At 32.5% G+C, this 16925-nt stretch overlaps 1 protein-coding gene across 3 annotated transcripts in view; it reads left to right on the forward strand.

The window, feature by feature from the left end:
* Nucleotides 1-16925, forward strand: part of LOC149729852 (uncharacterized) — a 97689-nt gene that overhangs the window by 50146 nt on the left and 30618 nt on the right. For all 3 annotated transcript variants that reach the window (XM_089885873.1, XM_089885874.1, XM_089885876.1), the window contains 29 exons: nucleotides 37-165; nucleotides 328-473; nucleotides 839-1001; nucleotides 1220-1330; nucleotides 1516-1703; nucleotides 2132-2378; nucleotides 2791-2887; nucleotides 3385-3542; nucleotides 4013-4186; nucleotides 4378-4487; nucleotides 5390-5552; nucleotides 5899-6087; nucleotides 6504-6611; nucleotides 6962-7123; nucleotides 7440-7559; nucleotides 7984-8082; nucleotides 8682-8948; nucleotides 9396-9565; nucleotides 10404-10521; nucleotides 11105-11227; nucleotides 11471-11633; nucleotides 12253-12329; nucleotides 12739-12862; nucleotides 13187-13341; nucleotides 13715-13927; nucleotides 14464-14604; nucleotides 15329-15448; nucleotides 15797-16001; nucleotides 16422-16639. In XM_089885873.1, coding sequence (XP_089741999.1) covers nucleotides 37-165; nucleotides 328-473; nucleotides 839-1001; nucleotides 1220-1330; nucleotides 1516-1703; nucleotides 2132-2378; nucleotides 2791-2887; nucleotides 3385-3542; nucleotides 4013-4186; nucleotides 4378-4487; nucleotides 5390-5552; nucleotides 5899-6087; nucleotides 6504-6611; nucleotides 6962-7123; nucleotides 7440-7559; nucleotides 7984-8082; nucleotides 8682-8948; nucleotides 9396-9565; nucleotides 10404-10521; nucleotides 11105-11227; nucleotides 11471-11633; nucleotides 12253-12329; nucleotides 12739-12862; nucleotides 13187-13341; nucleotides 13715-13927; nucleotides 14464-14604; nucleotides 15329-15448; nucleotides 15797-16001; nucleotides 16422-16639 — 4458 coding nt within the window. The remainder of the gene's footprint in view (nucleotides 1-36; nucleotides 166-327; nucleotides 474-838; nucleotides 1002-1219; nucleotides 1331-1515; nucleotides 1704-2131; nucleotides 2379-2790; nucleotides 2888-3384; nucleotides 3543-4012; nucleotides 4187-4377; nucleotides 4488-5389; nucleotides 5553-5898; nucleotides 6088-6503; nucleotides 6612-6961; nucleotides 7124-7439; nucleotides 7560-7983; nucleotides 8083-8681; nucleotides 8949-9395; nucleotides 9566-10403; nucleotides 10522-11104; nucleotides 11228-11470; nucleotides 11634-12252; nucleotides 12330-12738; nucleotides 12863-13186; nucleotides 13342-13714; nucleotides 13928-14463; nucleotides 14605-15328; nucleotides 15449-15796; nucleotides 16002-16421; nucleotides 16640-16925) is intronic.

A 16925-nucleotide genomic window follows, 5' to 3' on the forward strand; every position in this document is an offset into this window, starting at 1 on the left:
AGATAAATAAAAATTTTATACAAATTTCACGTACAGAACTCAAATCATCTGATGAATGCACTGACTGTACTGGTGGTAAATTCTGTGAAAAAAGTGGGTTAATTGAACCTAGTGGGAACTGCACTGCAGGATTCTACTGCCCTACTGGATCTAATTCATCTACAGGTGATTTATTCCTATAAAATAAATAAAAAATATATTTTATAAAAAAAATGTAGGATAGGGCAACAACAGTCACTATGGCACAGTAAAAAAAAAATTGTGAAATTTTTTTTTTTTTAACTTTTTTTAAATTTTTTAAATTTTAAAACTTTACTCTGTTTCCAGCTTATGAGTGTCCTGTTGGTTTCCATTGCCCTGAAATGTCAGCGATCCCCCAACCCTGCCCTGCTGGTAGTTATACTGACTTACCACTACAGTCAGTATGTCAACCTTGTCTAGAGGGTAGCTTCTGTAATGGAACGGGCATTGAGGTAAAAATAAAAAATTATTTTATTTGCTGGGGCAACGAAGACCTAAACATTGTCAAAAGCCATCTACATACATAGTGATAACATGCGCCTCATGCACATTGTCAATTTTTTTTATGAATATATTTTTTTTAAATGATTTTTTATAGTTTTAGTAAACCATTTGTAATAAATAAATGAAAACTTTTTTAATAACACAGGTGTCCTATTTCATCCCCCTAATGCCTGTTTATGTTAAAAAGCCCAAAAAACATTTATTCCAGCCAGCAAAAATGACTCCATTCAAAAAATCTGCAACAAAAAAATACTTTTACTTTTTTATTAAAAATAAATATTTTAATTTTTTTGTTTTTGCGTTTATTTTACAGAATTGCCCCGCGGGTTACTACTGCCCCCCTTCAACAGGGGGTGTGCTGTATCATTGCCCTCGTGGGACTTATAGTAACGAGACTGGATTGAAGAGAGAAGACCAATGCAAATACTGTGACCCTGGTTTCTACTGCCCTGATTTGGCAGCTACTTCTTACAAAGGTTACATTGTAAAATTTTAAAATACATTTTTTTTTAGTGTTTTTGCTTTTTGTACAGTAAAACCTATATAAATACAATGATATTATTTTCTATTTTTTTCTTTTTAGGTTCTTTTTTACTTTTAAATGACAAATTTTGTTGAGTTTTTCATTGATTGTCATATTTTTTGTGTTTTACCATTTAAGTTTTAGGCAAAAATGTTATTTCTGTTTTTTTAGGTCCATGTGATGCCGGATATTTTTGTCGCAATGGATCAGATTCGAAAACACCATCAGGCGGCAACACTGGTGATGCTGGTGTATGCCCAGAAGGTTACTACTGCCCTCAAGGTAAGTATATATGTTTTCAAAAAAAGAAAAATTCTCCAAAAATATTCAGCCACAAAGTAACATACTTGGTAACTCGTGGCACGAGGTGTATAAAACCGGACAATGTGTTATAACGACTGTCATTTTCCAGCCAAGCTAAGATAAAGTAAGTTACATTCATTCATTCATTAATATTTCTTCTCTAGCAACTGGCGAGCCATTTGCCTGCAACCCTGGCACTTTCAACAGTCTTCAAATGGCCAACAGTTCGTCAGCATGTGTAGAATGCACTGGAGGCTGGTATTGTAACAGTAGTGGCTTATCATCACCTACTGGTCAATGTTATCCTGGTTTCTACTGTACTGGTGGCTCTACTGAACCAGCACCCTCAATTGTGAGTTTGTGACCAAAAAATATTATTTAAAATAAAGTTAAAATAAAACATAAAATTGTAAGTAATCTTTTAGCGATTTATTTTGTATAAAACAAAGTGTATTTGTGATGTTTCGTCTGCTATACTTTATCTAAAAGGATAAAAGAAAACCGTATTGTTAAAAGGAAAAAGACCCCTTAATGGACTGTAAGACTTTATCAGGAAAAATTCTTGTTGTATATCAGAAAAAATGTGGAAAAACCTAAAAAATAAAAATCCTTTATTGGATACAAAGTTAAAAATGTGATAAAAAAGCGGGGACGGGGTGTATTAAACTGAACACCCATGTTATAACGACTGTAATTCCCTACAATGCAAAGACAAATAAGTTTTTATTTATTTATTCAATAAAGCAGTCAGACCCAAAACTAAACCGAAATTTTTTTCAGCCAACATCAACTGGAGGCCCATGCCCAAAAGGATCATTTTGTGAAATCGAAAGTAGTGTACCAAGTTTGTGCACAGATGGTTCATACACACCAGACATAGCCCTATCAACATGCTACCCATGCCCTGCTGGCTTCTACTGCCCTATAGGAGCCACTAACACAACAGAATGCCCCGTCGGACATTATTGTGTGGATAATTCAACTTACCCTGTGGCATGCACTAACGGAACGTACAACAACGAAACTGGTAATTTGCTGATATACCTTTTAACTATATATTTTAGGTTTTTCTTTTCTGTTTTATATCAATTTACCAGGACCATACCTTAACCTACACTACTGTAATGGGTTGAAAAATACAAGTTATTACTAGTATTATGTACTTTTAGTTTGAATTTACAGTTTAGAGTTTAATTTGTATTCTATTCTATTCTACATGGGTGAGGACACATGGTGTGGTATACCATTATAAAGGGAATTTGGCTTATTACCTAAATACATTTTAATTTGTAGTTTTGAACCTTACATACCCAAACTATAAAAAGATGATTTAAAAAAAAACTAAGAAGAGATTTTAAAAATAAAAAATATTTTTAAACCCCTTCTTTATTTTTTTCTGGCCTCACCACTGCCTGTATATTAACAAAGTAACCACACAGGTGGCCAAAGTGTGGACGATTGTCATTTCTGTCCACCCGGATACTACTGTCCTTATATGGGCATGGAGAATCCAGAAGGATTATGTGCACCAGGATGGTATGTTAAAGTTGGGCCCTGTGCATGACGTGTAAAAGTCCTTGAATAGTTTATGTTTTAGAAAATATATGTGTTAAATATTTTGTATTTGGGGTATGGGAGTGCATATTATAACTGGACAGTGAGCATGAGACACCTGTGTAATAGCTGGGCAGTGAGCATGAGGTGTATGAATACATCATGTGTGTCTGGTGTATAAGAAGACACCCATGTTATAACTTAACAGTGAGCATGAGGTGTATGAATACATCATGTGTGTCTGGTGTATAAGAAGACACCCATGTTATAACTTGACAGTGAGCATGAGGTGTATGAATACACCATGTGTGTTTGGTGTATAAAAATACACCCATGTAAAAACTTGACAGCGAGCATGAGGTGTATGAGTACATGTAACAACTTGACAGCGAGCATGAGGTGTATAAATACATCATATATGCCAAATGCATACAAAATAATTTTTTATACAAAAACACGAAAAATCCATTTTTTTTCAGGTATTGTATTCTCGGGTCCTGGATGAGAAAACCCACGGTGGTCGGGGTCAATATATCGGGTGAATGTGGTTGCCCCGCAGATGGAGGTATAGGGGGTGAATGTCAACCGGGGTATTATTGCCCCGAAGGAGCGAATAACCCGATACCATGTGACCCAGGTGGGGGACTTTTTTCTTTTTTTTTAAATGTTAAAATTTAGTGAAAATGTTATAATTGGTAATTCGTTTAAAAATTAATAAAGGTATTTTAAAACAGTTAACTTTATAATACATTCTTTTCCATTTTTTGCCTAAAACTAAAATTTTACATGAATGCAAGTTTTCTGATGTCGTCATTCGAAATTTGATGCATCAAAAAAATTGAGATGCAATCTTGTAGCAAATTTACCGAAGAACGATTGTCTAATTGATTATTTTTCACTAGCACAAACACCTGTGTCGCTAGAGAGCAATATTTGACAGTCGGTCAAAAATACAAAATTTAATCAAAGATATCTCATCCTTGAGCAGAAAAAAAAATAATTGAATTTGAGTAAAAAATGGTTAAAAACAATGTTAAAGCATGTAAAACATAGCGTAATCTAATTATTATTAGTTTATTTTTTTTAAATTTACCGTATTTGTCCCAGGTTACTATTGTAATGTTGCTGGGTTATGGGACGTCAGTGGGGCATGTTTAGAAGGCCATTACTGCATTGGTGCAAGTGAAAAGCAAGCACCGGTTGATGAAATATATGGAAGTATATGCCCTGTTGGTAACTACTGTCCTACCAATAGTTCAGCGCCCACAAAATGTGAAACAGGTACGAGAAAATGATCTTTTTTGTTAAATCATAAAATTTAAAAAAAAATTTTTTTTTAGCTAAAAAAAGTATTTGCGAAAAAATAGAAATAAGTTAGTTTTGTCAAAATTCAGAAGTTTTTTTTTCTTTTTTCTGTATATTATTTTTTTTTTTTTTGAAAATCCTAAATAGTGTTTCCATTTAAAATTTAGGATTTTTTACAAACTCAACTGGCAACACTGGGATAGTAGATTGTGAAATGTGTACAGGAGGATGGTATTGCCCGTCACCAGGACTTGATTTACCTTTAGCTAAGTGTGAAGTGAGTCAAACCATTTATTTCAACAATTTTTTTGACTTTTTTTAATGTATGCTTACACAGGTAAAAAATGTAAGTTTAAATTTTGTAAGAAAATTTTGTTTAGCGTTGTGGTTCAGTTATAGGCACTTGAATGGGCCAACTCTGGTGTAAATCTTAGGTCCCATGACACGCCACGCTGTAAAAATCCACGTAAAAATGCGAATTTTGTTATGTATAAATGAGTTAAAAATGCGAATGTTATAAAATTAAAAACAGGTAAAAATACAAATGTTATAACATTTTGTTATGTATAAAAATAGCTCGCTGTTTGTCTGCTAGGTGTAGCAACCACACTCATTTTCTATATGTTTTTACTATAAGCATGTTTTCAAGAATGTCTTTTATCGCTATACTCTATCTTTTCGTTTTTTTTAATCTTTGCTATTGTAGTCAAAGAGACAAATTAAATTGATTACAAATAATCCTTTCAGCGGCTTATCTGATATAAAAAACGTAGTGTATTTCCGGTGTTACGTTTTTTTTTAGTTAAGCCGCTTAAAATCGTTTACATTATGCTTTGTAGCGAAAGCAAATTATAATATATAGAGAATAAAAATATATATAGTTACAATTTTTTTAAGCATATTTTAAAACGTATTCACATTATTTTTGAATGTAACTTTGTTTGTCCTCGTGTAGCTGGAAAACAACAGTCGTTATAACACGGGTGTTTTGTTTCATACACTTTGTACCAGCTTACTAGTTACCATATATGTTACTTAGTGGGTGATTTTTTGGGGATTTTTTTATGTATGGCTGATAATTTGGACAACCCATTAGTGACCACTGGGTTGGAGCAATTGCCGTTAAGTTACATTATGGCTGGTAGCAGAAGTAACAGGTTAAAGTTACAATATACACAGATGGGATTCTATTGTCCACCTGGATCCACCGAAAAAGCTCCATCAGCTAACCAGTGTCCTGCTGGAACTGAATGCCCAGCAGGCAGTGTAAACTACACACCGTGTTATTCCGGTTCATACCAGCCAGATCCAGAAAGAGGGACATGCTTTACTTGCCCAGAAGGTAGATAAAAGAGTAACATCTGTTTTAGATAAAGTCCTTTTTTTTAATTTTTTTTTTGTGTTTAAAATAGTAGTTTTTATATAATTTTGACAATTATTTTACAGTGTTGTTTTGCGTATTTTTTGCACCTGTTAGATACTTTTCCTAAAAATAAAATATATTTCCAACATTTTATTGTATGGTAAATACATTTTTTTTCAAATATTATACACATTTTCTAGCAAATAATAAATATCTTTGTTTCAAATTTTAATATATTTTTTCCAAACATATATATATATACATTTTTTGCAGAAAAAATAATTTTGCAAAAAATCTAACCCGAGTGTTTCCTTTTAAATTTCAGGCAAATACTGTGATTTCCTTGAGGCAACACTGGCTGGCCTTGAAGGGGTCACGACCCCTGAACCTTGCCCTGCAGGGTTCTATTGCCCAAGTAGTACAAAATTTGCAACAGAACACGCATGCCCTAATGGAACATATAACGACCAAATGAACAGAGGAAAAGTAACAGACTGTGTTAAATGTGATGGAGGTATGTTTTATTTAAAAAGCAAATAAAAAATAGGAAAATTTGTGTATTTTTTAAATGTGTATTTTTTATGTGTATTTTTTCTATTATTTTAAAATATGTATTTTTTGTAAATTTTTTAAATCTGTATTATTTGTATTTTTTCATATTTTTTTTAGTTTCTCCATAATTATACAATTTACTATATGAAATAGCTAGTAATTTAAATATTACAAACAATCTTTTTTAACTTTTTTTAGTCATTTTTGTTTAAAATCCATGATTTTATGATACTTTTAGAAAAGATAATGTTGTAAAAAAAGTTTGTTTTTTTTCTAAAAATGTAATTAATCTCTGTTCCCATGCCTTGCTGTAGGACCATGTATTTGTAATTTGTATTATTGCAGTCATTTTAAATTACCAATGTTACCACATTACAGGTTTCTTCTGTGATCGTACGAACCAAACTTCACCAACTGCTCCATGTTATATTGGGTATTACTGTCCACTTGGAACTATATTACCAACTGATAATGAATGTCCTATGGGTGGGTAGTACAGTGTATAATATAGGGTGTGTAGTACAGTGAATAATTTAGTTTAATTTTAGAAGTACCTTATTTTGCTTGCAAGTGATTTTTATATAGACTCGTTATTAATTAAATAAAGAAAATTTAAAATTGTTTTTCTTAATAATTTTAATTTAATAAAAAAATACTTTTTATTGTTATATTTTTCGAAAAACCAAACACCCTCTAAAAAATTGCCTTTTAAAACCGCAAATTTATTTTTTTGTTAGTAAGCCCCTTTAATGAGCAAAATTTTCATAGCAAATACCCTTTTTAAAAACACACGTTTATCCACAGTATAAAAAAATATATTTTTCAATAAATTCCAGGCTCTTATTGCCCTGCCATGTCCACCGTTCCAACCAAGTGTCCTGAGGGTAAATATGGAAATGCTCCTGGGTTGGGAAGTGCAGATGATTGCCACCCATGTGATCCTGGCATGTATTGTGACACTGCTGGCTTAACTGCACCCAGAGATGGCTGCAGTCCAGGTAAAAAAAATTTTTTTTTTTTTTTTTAATTTATTTATTTTTTTTTTTTATTAATTAGAAAAAAGTTGTGAAAGAATAGTTGTGAGAAAAAGTTGTGAAAATAATATTGTGAAAAAAATGGGTTGTTAATTGTTAAAAACACAGCAGGAAATATGAAATCCAGTTGCTAATAGTATCCCATCATACCCCACAGTACTGTATGGTTATGCAAATTAAAAAAAAAAAAAAAATTGTCAAAAATGGCTTAAAATTGATTGTTATACCCCTAGATTGTCATAAATTTTTTAACAACAATTTTACTTAATTTTACACCTAGGCTTCTACTGTTCTGGTAATTCTACTGAACCAGACCCCAGAGGGCAACTATATGGCGACGTATGTCCTGCCGGTGCTTACTGTCCTGCTAACAGCAGTCAACCATTATACTGTAGCAGTGGTAAGTCAAAGTAGTTATGCTCTGTACACTGTACTACAAGTGTTTTTTTTGTATACTGTATTATATTACTCTCTTTTGTGCCCTAGCCTAATGGTTAGCCTGCCTACCTACCTGTATGCTATAGGTTGAAGGCTCGTGGCTGCTACCATTGTATGTGTCCTTGAGCAAGACACTTATTAGCAATTTCTCTAACCCAGTGGTCTCTAATGAGTTGTTCAAATCAGCCATACGTAAAACCAAAAAAAAAAAAATCTAAAAATATTTATTTTTTTCACCTACAAAGTTGCATAGATTGTAACTCGTAAGTGGGCACGAGGTGTATGAATCAGAACACCCATGTTATAAGGACTATCCATGCCCACCACGCTAGGGTAAATAAGTTACATTCAATTTTCATTTTCCAATCTATATATTTCTCATACAGGTACATTCAACCCCAACACACAACAAACACAAGCAAGTGACTGCCAATCTTGCACGCCTGGTTCATATTGTAACTCAAGTGGTTTAGCTGACGTCACAGGTAAGCCTTTATCTAATGTAAAAATCACCATATAATGTCTAAAATTAGTTAAATTTTACATAGTAGGTGGGAGACGGGACACCTTTTCATTCTATTTTCTTATCCTATTTAGTAGTAACCAAAGAACATTCAAAGAATTATAAAACTGTATCCTCACGACTTCCATAGAACGTTGTTAATTGTATTAAACACGATCAGGATATTTGAATATTATGTGCTAAAAGTGTCCCGTCTCCCCCACCCTACTATAGAAAGTCAAGTATCATTTGTGTTTTTTTGGCTGACAATTTGGACAACAAAAAACAATGGGTTGTTTAAATTTTTAACATAAGAAACAGAAACACCGTAATCCGCAAAGTTACATACACGGTAAATGTAAATGAAACAGAACATCCGTGTTGTAAAAACTGTCTTTTCCGGATCACGCGAGAATAAAGCAAATTATATTCGTTCATTCATTCACAAAGTTACATACATGGTAACTCGTAATTAGCACGAGGTGTATGATACAAAACACTTATGTTATAGAGACTGCATTTTTCCACCATGCGAGGATAAAGCAAGTCACATTCATATATTCATATATTTATAACTTACAGGTGACTGCTGGCCTGGTTTCTACTGCAATGGCAGTGCTAGTGACCCCACCCAACACCCGTGCACAGTCGGTCATTACTGCCCTGGAGGTAGCCCTGATCCTGTAGCATGTGTCAATGGTACATATTCAAATGTGACCGGGGCACCAATGTGTCAACCGTGTCCAGAGGGCTGGTATTGCGTGGATGGTGCAGTAGACCCTCTCCCGTGCCCACAAGGTTATTACTGTCCTGCTCAAACTGGTTACGACTGGCAGATGTGTGAGACAGGTAAGAATTTCATCAATTTTTTTGTTTTTAATTGATTTTTTTTAAATTTGCAATTGTTTTTTTTTAGAAGTTATAGCTTTTTAGTTATTTTTATTTAAGTAATATAAAGTTTCGTTTAAAAAGCAATAACTTTTTAATTTCATGTAATTTGCTTAATGCTGTTGTTATGTAATGGTTTGTATTTAATTGATGCGTTTTTAGCTTTTATACAATTTTTCAATATTTTTATTTAATGTTTCCAAATAATTTTGTTAAAAAGCCTAAAATTTCTAAATTTCCTAAAATCTAAAATCAATGATTTTTTTGCTGTTTTTATGTTTATTTATTTTACCCATAATTCTAAATTATTTTTAGTAATTATTTTAAAATTAATTTTTGTTTTAAATTACAAACATTTTTATTTTATTCCAACAAATCACCTTATTTTTTTTCTATTTTTTCCAACAGGTACCTTTAACCCCACATATGGGTTAAGCCGTCAAGATGAATGCACTCAGTGCACACCTGGTTCATATTGCAATGTAGCAGGCCAACCTACAGTGGGCGGCCAATGTGATCCTCAGTTCAACTGTATATTAGGTGTAGATACACCACAGCCTAATAATGCTACTAATAAGGTAAGATATATATTAATGTTACTTGCTTTATCCTCGCGTGGCCGGAAAATGACAGTCGTTAAACATGGGTAAACACCTGAACAATGAACACCGTGTTATAACGACTGTCGTTTTCCGGCCACATGAGGATAAAGTGAGTTACATTCATTCATTTATTCATGGGTGTTCTGTTTCATACACCTTGTGCCAGCTTACGAGTTACCATGTATGTTACTTTGTGGGTGATTATTTTTGAGGTTTTTATCCTTTTTATTTGTGGCTGATAATTTGGACAACCCATTAGTGAATGAATGAATGTAACTTACTTTATCCTTGCGTGGCCAGAAAACGCCGGTCGATATAACAAAGGTGTTCTGTTTCATACATCCTGTGCCAGCTTATGAGTTACCATGTATGTTACTCTTGAGGGTGATTGTTTTTTATGTATGGCGGACAGTTTTAAACAACCCATTAGTAACCGCTGGGCTGGAGAAATTGCCGTTAAGTGTCTTGCCCAAGGACACATTGGTCTACAATGGTAGCAGCGACAAGCCTTGGACCCATAATCTGTTTAGATAAAAATAACTTTAATCCAAGGGTTAAAATTTAACAGATTTTTTTTTCAATTTTGAGGCGTTTAAGTTTTACAGGGGGATATGAAATGATTTTACATTTTTATAAAGTTCGATCTCTGTCAGTGTTTAAAAAAAATTGATTAGGTATTTAAAATTACATTTTAAATGTTATATTCTAATCAAATTGTGTTTTGTGCTCACATGGAATTGTCATAATATCAAAATCTCATACTGCATATTTACAACATTTCTGACTGGATATAACTGGTTTAAACTGGATTCAGGGTTCTGGAGGTCCATGTCCAGTAGGTCATCAATGTATGAATGGAACAGCTGTGTTATGTCCACCAGGAACATATGCAAACACTGAAAGACAGCCTTTATGTACAGTTTGTACTGCAGGTGTGTTTTCTACAATTATATAGCCGGTTGGGGGACGATTTTCATTCTATTTTCCTGTCCCATTTGGTAGTAAACAAAGAACATTCAAAGAATTAAAAAAACGTATCCTCACAACTCCCATAAACCGTTTTTAATTTTGAAAAACACGATCAGGAATTTGGATATTATGCGCTAAAGGTGTTCCATCTTCCCCCACTCTACTTTATGTAATATATAAATGCATTGTGTAAAGTCTTAGCAGTTTTGAATTTATTAAGGTGTTTGGCTTTTTTGCATTATGTAAAATTATAGAATTTATGCATAAATTTTGGGGTTAAAAAAAATGTGTTCAATTTTACAAATTATGAATGAATTTTACTCATTTATCATCGCATGGCGGAAAACGACAGTGGTTATAACCCCGGTGTTCTGTTTCATACACCCTGTGCCCGCTTACAAATAACCACGGATGTAACTTTGTAGGTAATTATTTTTTAGAACTTCAATTTTTATAAATTTTTCCGTGGCACACAGCTCTAACTCTATTATAAATTTTTTTTTTTTTTTTTTTTTGAATAATTTTTTTTAACACCCTTTTTTACAGGGGGTTACTGCAGTGGGGGAACCATCAACCCCGAAGCTTGCCCCATGGGTCATTACTGTTTACCTGGTACCATGTCTGCACACCAGTACCCATGCGATGCTGGAACATTTAACAACAAAACTGGTAAAAAATTGATTTTTAGATGTAATTTTAGTTCTATTTTTATATAAAATAATTTTTTTATAAGAAAAGTATAGATATTTTGTTTTAGACAGAATTAAAAAAAAATTCTAATTTTTGCTATAAAAAGTGTTTTGTTTAAAATAGTACAAATATCTTGAATTTTTAACAAAATTTGAAATATTTTTTTCTGATTTTTTTGCAAAAAAATTTGCTCTTTTCAAAAAAAGTATTTCCTTTTTCCAGGTCAAGCTACTTCTACCAGTTGTTTAGCATGCACAGGTGGTATGTTTTGTGAAGGAACTGGCAACACTGAGCCAGATGGTGAATGTGATCCAGGTTATTACTGTGTAAGCGGTTCTGACAGCCGTAAACCGGTTGCAACCGGTACAACAACTGGTTCTACCAGGTAGGTCTATATTTTGTATTAGAGAAAAAAGAATGAAACTTACTTAATTCTCGCATGGCCTTAAAACGACAGTGGTTATGACACAGGTGTTGTGTTTCATACACCTCTGGGCAGGTTACGAGTTACCAAGTATGTTACTTTGTGAGTGATTATTATTTGTTTTATATTTTAATGTATGGCTGATAAATTGGACAACCTATTAGTAATCACTGGGTTGAAGCAATTGCCATCAATTTTCTTGCCCAAGGACACATACGCTAACAATGATAGCAGCGACAAGCCTTGAACCCATTACCTCTAAATCAGACGCAGGCGCACTAACCAATTTACCTCGTTGCCAAACTAATTTGATATAAATGACACAGAAGAAAAAATGCACTTAATAACATTACATACTTATTCATAAAATACAACTTTTGAATATTGTTTTATATTAATTACTGTTTATTTCAAAAATATATAAGTTTAACTGTTAAGGTGCAGTTTTTTTTGCATTTGTGTCAAAAACTAAACACTTTCCTTTAGAAAAGGTACAAATATTCCTTTAAATAAATGTTTTTAACAAAAAGTTTCATAAAAAAAATTAAATATATATAATTTTTGTTTGTATTTTATTTAGCAATGAAACCTGCAGCAGTTTATTTGATTGTGTGTGCCCTGTCCTACCTGATACAAGAGGGGGTATTTGTACACCAGGTGAGTCTGGCCCATATGTTATGGTTGTAAAAACTGAAAAAGTAGTTTTGTTATTCTTTATGGGTGAAGCCCTTGTCAAGGACCTGGGATTTTGGCCAGATTTGGTCCATTACCCCAACACTTGGAAAGCATATTTAAGTCTTTCATGGGACCACTTTTTTCACACCGCAAAGTATCATTTGTATTAAATTCACCAAGTTTTTAAAAATACTCTAAAAATGTACTCCCTAAAAAATGTTGTTATTTTTACAAAAATTTTCTTATCAAAACTGGGTAAATTTTCTACTACATAAATTTTGCCCAACAAAAATTTTTTTTTTTAATATTAAAAGACTGATTTTCAAATCTTAAAATACTTCATATAAAAAAATTCTGTGGAATTTTTGATGTTATGTGTTTTCTATATCAGGTTACTTTTGCCCGAGAGGAAGCGACAAGCCAAACGAATGCACACCAGGAATGTATTGTCCAGATTATGAAATGGAAATACCGTTGTTAAGCTGCGATGCTGGTTACTACTGTAGTAATGGCAGGTAAGCTTCAGAATTTGGTATTTTTTAAGTATTTTTTATATATTTTTTTTAAATATTTTAAATTTGTAAATAGAAAATTTTAGTTATTTTTTTATTTACTTTTTTTCAGTTTTACTGTTTTACTCATTAAAGTGTACTTCATTTTAACATACACATATTTTTTGTCTGTTTCACAATTTTATTAATATACCCTATATAAATCATAACAAAACTTTTAAAAAATGTTTAAAAAAATGTAAACTTTTAAATAATAAACATAAAAATGAAAAAAAAATTGTTTTTATATAAAAAATAACATTAAAAAAATGTTTGTTTTTTTTTCAGTTCTACCCCTACCCAGTTTGACTGCCCACCCGGTTACTACTGTGAAGTAGGCACAGGTGTACCACAAGCTTGCTTACCTGGTACTTACAGTCCTACCTACAATAATAAGAACGTCAGTGCATGTCTACTATGTGAAGCTGGCTATTACTGTCAAGGTATGATAGTCTTTCTAAAAAATCACTTTTTTTAATCATGGTCTGTCTTAAAAAATACTTTTTATAAATAGTGCTTATAAAAAACTAACTGGAATATTAAATTAAATAAAAGCCTAGCTCAGGGATTCTCAAACTTTTTCACAGCCATTTTTTTAATCTCCCAAAATTTTCCGTGCCCCTTTACGGTCGAATGTAAACTGTTACTTTGTGGGTGATTATTATTATATTTTTTATGTGTGGCTGGTAATTTGGACAGCCCATTTGTGACCACTGGGTTGGAGCAATTGTCGTTAAGTGTCTTTGTTTAAAAACACTAAAAAATAACTTTTATATTAAAAAAGGTCACCTAAAAAAATTATTTTTTTTTACACAGGTAGTCATAATGCGAACCCCACCAACAACTGTACGGGGGGTTACTACTGCCCTGGGGGTGACATTACCCCCACTTTTGTATGCCCACGCAACCACTTCTGCCCAGTGGGGTCTAAGAACGCTACAGTATGTAGTGCAGGTACCTTCCAACCATCACAAGGAAAAGAAAGTTGCCAAACTTGCTCGGTGGCTCGCCTATGTGACCCATATAATGGTATGTGATGTTTTATGATGTTTTTTAACAAGAAGTTTTAATATATTTTTAGAATTGTTTGTATTTTTATTACTTTTTAATTTTTTGTTTGGTTATATTTTGGACGAAATTTTATTTTAGTATTTATTGGTGACAAAATTATTTGCGATTCTGTTATTTTTTACTGTATAATATATATATGTTTGTTACATTTTTAAAGAACCAAAAAAACTAGGCATTTTAAACAAGACTTTAAACTTGTAACCACTCAAGTGAGCCTTGAACCCCAAAACTTCTGGTCACACAGAAAAGAAAATTGCAAAGTTTCGCAAAATATCTTAACAGTACAACAACGTATTGAAAATGCACATTTTTCAACTTTTTACCCAAAAAATTACAAATCTTTTCACCAAAAACAAATAAAAAATGTTTTTTTTAGTTGTTTTACTAAAAATTAATACAAACTTTACCTTTTTTTAGGTGTTTTACTAAAAACTAATACAAATTTTACCCTTTTTTAGGTGTTTTACTAAAAATAAAAAAAAAACTTTTTTCAGGTGTTTCACTTGACCCGGAGAATTGCCCACAAGGCTATTACTGCGTTGCTGGGACAACTCAACCTGAACCTTGCCCTGCAGGAAAATTTGGCGATTCTGTAAATTTACCTGCAGAAGCTAACTGTCTTGATTGTACAAGTGGTAAAAATGACATTAATTAATTCCAAAGGTGGCTGTACACAGTATCCGAAATTTGTCCGTTTTGTCTGTTTTGTCCGGACTTCGCTGCCGCATGCGAAAATCGGTAATGGGTTTGCATACGACTTCGCAGGCGAATTCGCATGCCGGATACTGTGTACAGCCACCTTTAGTTTTTTCTAGCATAGTGGGTTCATGGATACACAGTTGTTAACATAGCTGTAACGCAGCTGGGTGTTTGGGTAACAGGCTGAATCTTTTTAACTTAAATACAGCTTAATATGAATTAACTAATACTATGTCATGGGTTTAACACTCATGCTTGTAGTAGTTTTACCTACATGTTTACAAAAAATTGCTGTTTCATTTGTAATTTAAGAAAAAAAAAAATTTTTTTTTATTATATAACTAGGACCTCACCCATACAGAATAAAATATACCAAAAATATAATTACAGAAAATTTTTATTTTTATACGCATTTTTTATTTTACGTTTGGGGTAATGGGCTAAATCTGGCCTAAATCCTAGTTGACAAGGACCTCACCCATACAAAATAAAATAAACCAAAAATATAATTACAAATTTTTTTTATTTTTATACGCATTTCTTATTTAGTGTTCGGGGTAATGGGCCAAATCTGGCCTAAATCCTAGTTGACAAGGATTCCACCCATACAAAATAAAATAGAATATGCATATTTTTTAAGCTTAATTTTTCAATGCACAGGTATGTACTGTAGTAAGCCTGGCTTACCTGCTCCAGATGGTGAATGTTATGCTGGTTATTACTGCACTGGGGGTGCAAGTCAACCTGATCCTTATATGGATAACTCTGCTGGCAGTTCAGGTTAGAAATTTATATTAAAAATATGAGTTTTTTGTGTAATTGCTTTATTGGAAAAATGATTAATTCAAAATTTTATTATTTAGTTGGTTTTAAATAAGTTTTTATAATTTTTTTGTAAGTTATTTTTTTAATAAATTTGTTTATTTTTGCAAAGGAAAATTAATCTGTTAAAAAGTAAACCGATTTTTAAGTGTGCTTTCAGTTTTACAATTTGTATTTTTCATTTTTCAGTATATCTGTTTTTATAGTTACGCTGTATCTATTTTAACTGTATTTTACAACATTTTATTTTTCACTAAGTTTTTTATTTTTCTTTATTTATTTTAACTGTATCTTTTTAATTTCTAGGTGGAGTGTTCTTAGGAAACAGTATCTGTCCTGTTGGTCATTACTGTCTAAATGGTACCAGCACCCCAACACCTTGTCCTGCTGGAACTTTCTCACAAGACACACGAAGAACAAATGTGTCCGAATGCCTGCCGTGCCCTCCGGGAAAATACTGTGACTCCTCCGGAAGAAGCAATGGAACTACAGCACCTGACTGCAATCAGGGGTGGGTTTTAGTTTTTTACCGAAGGGGGGCTTTTTTCTTTTTATAGTATATCAAATTTTTTGTGATTACTTTTTTAAGAAAAACTTGTTGGTTTCTCCTGCCTATACCTCACAATAAACGAATGTTCTTTTGGTCGTTTTAAACGATTTTTTATTTATTTTTTTTAGTTTGAAAATAAATTTTGTGAATCTTTTTTAAAAATATCTGTTTTTATGTTTTTTTAATTTGAAAAGACAGTTTTTAAAGAAAGTTTGAAAATATCTATTCTGTTTTTTTCACTTTCGTTGCCCACTGCTGTGTTTTGAGCATCTTACTTTTACATTTAAAAAATTTTTTAAGAAACAATGACTGCACGACTTATACAAAATTTTAAAAACAATATACAAAATTAAAACAAAAAAAATTAAAAAACTTTTGCAGTTTCTACTGTACTGGAGGTGCCATCTCCCCCAGCCCAGACGATGACACCGGTCACCCTTGTCCAAAAGGTTACCACTGCCCTGCTGGTTCTTCCGTGCCGCTTGGCTGCGACCCTGGGAGCTACAGCCCTACTATACAAGCTGACACGTGCACGCCGTGTCCAGCCGGTGCACTTTGTCCTTTCGCAAATATGACAGCGGCCACTCCATGCTATGCAGGTAATTTACCCCTCAAAAAATTTTTTAAAGTTGTTTTTTATTGAATTTATGTAAAAGTGAACATTTTATTCATCATAAGCCGTGTATTTTTTTAATTTTAGTAACTCTGAAAAAAAAAATAATTAACCCAATATTTTAACTCTAAACGTAAAAAAACAAAAAATTACCTAGCTAAACAAACATTTTTTCATTACTTTAATTTAAACACTCCCAACCCCTATTTTTTTTCTACACAATAAAGTTTCTTTAACAATAAAGCTCAAACAAAAAATCTGTAAACCCCTTA

The sequence above is a fragment of the Ciona robusta genome, chromosome 10, assembly GCF_009617815.1.
Source record: "Ciona robusta chromosome 10, ASM961781v2".
In the NCBI taxonomy this organism is placed as follows: domain Eukaryota; kingdom Metazoa; phylum Chordata; class Ascidiacea; order Phlebobranchia; family Cionidae; genus Ciona; species Ciona robusta.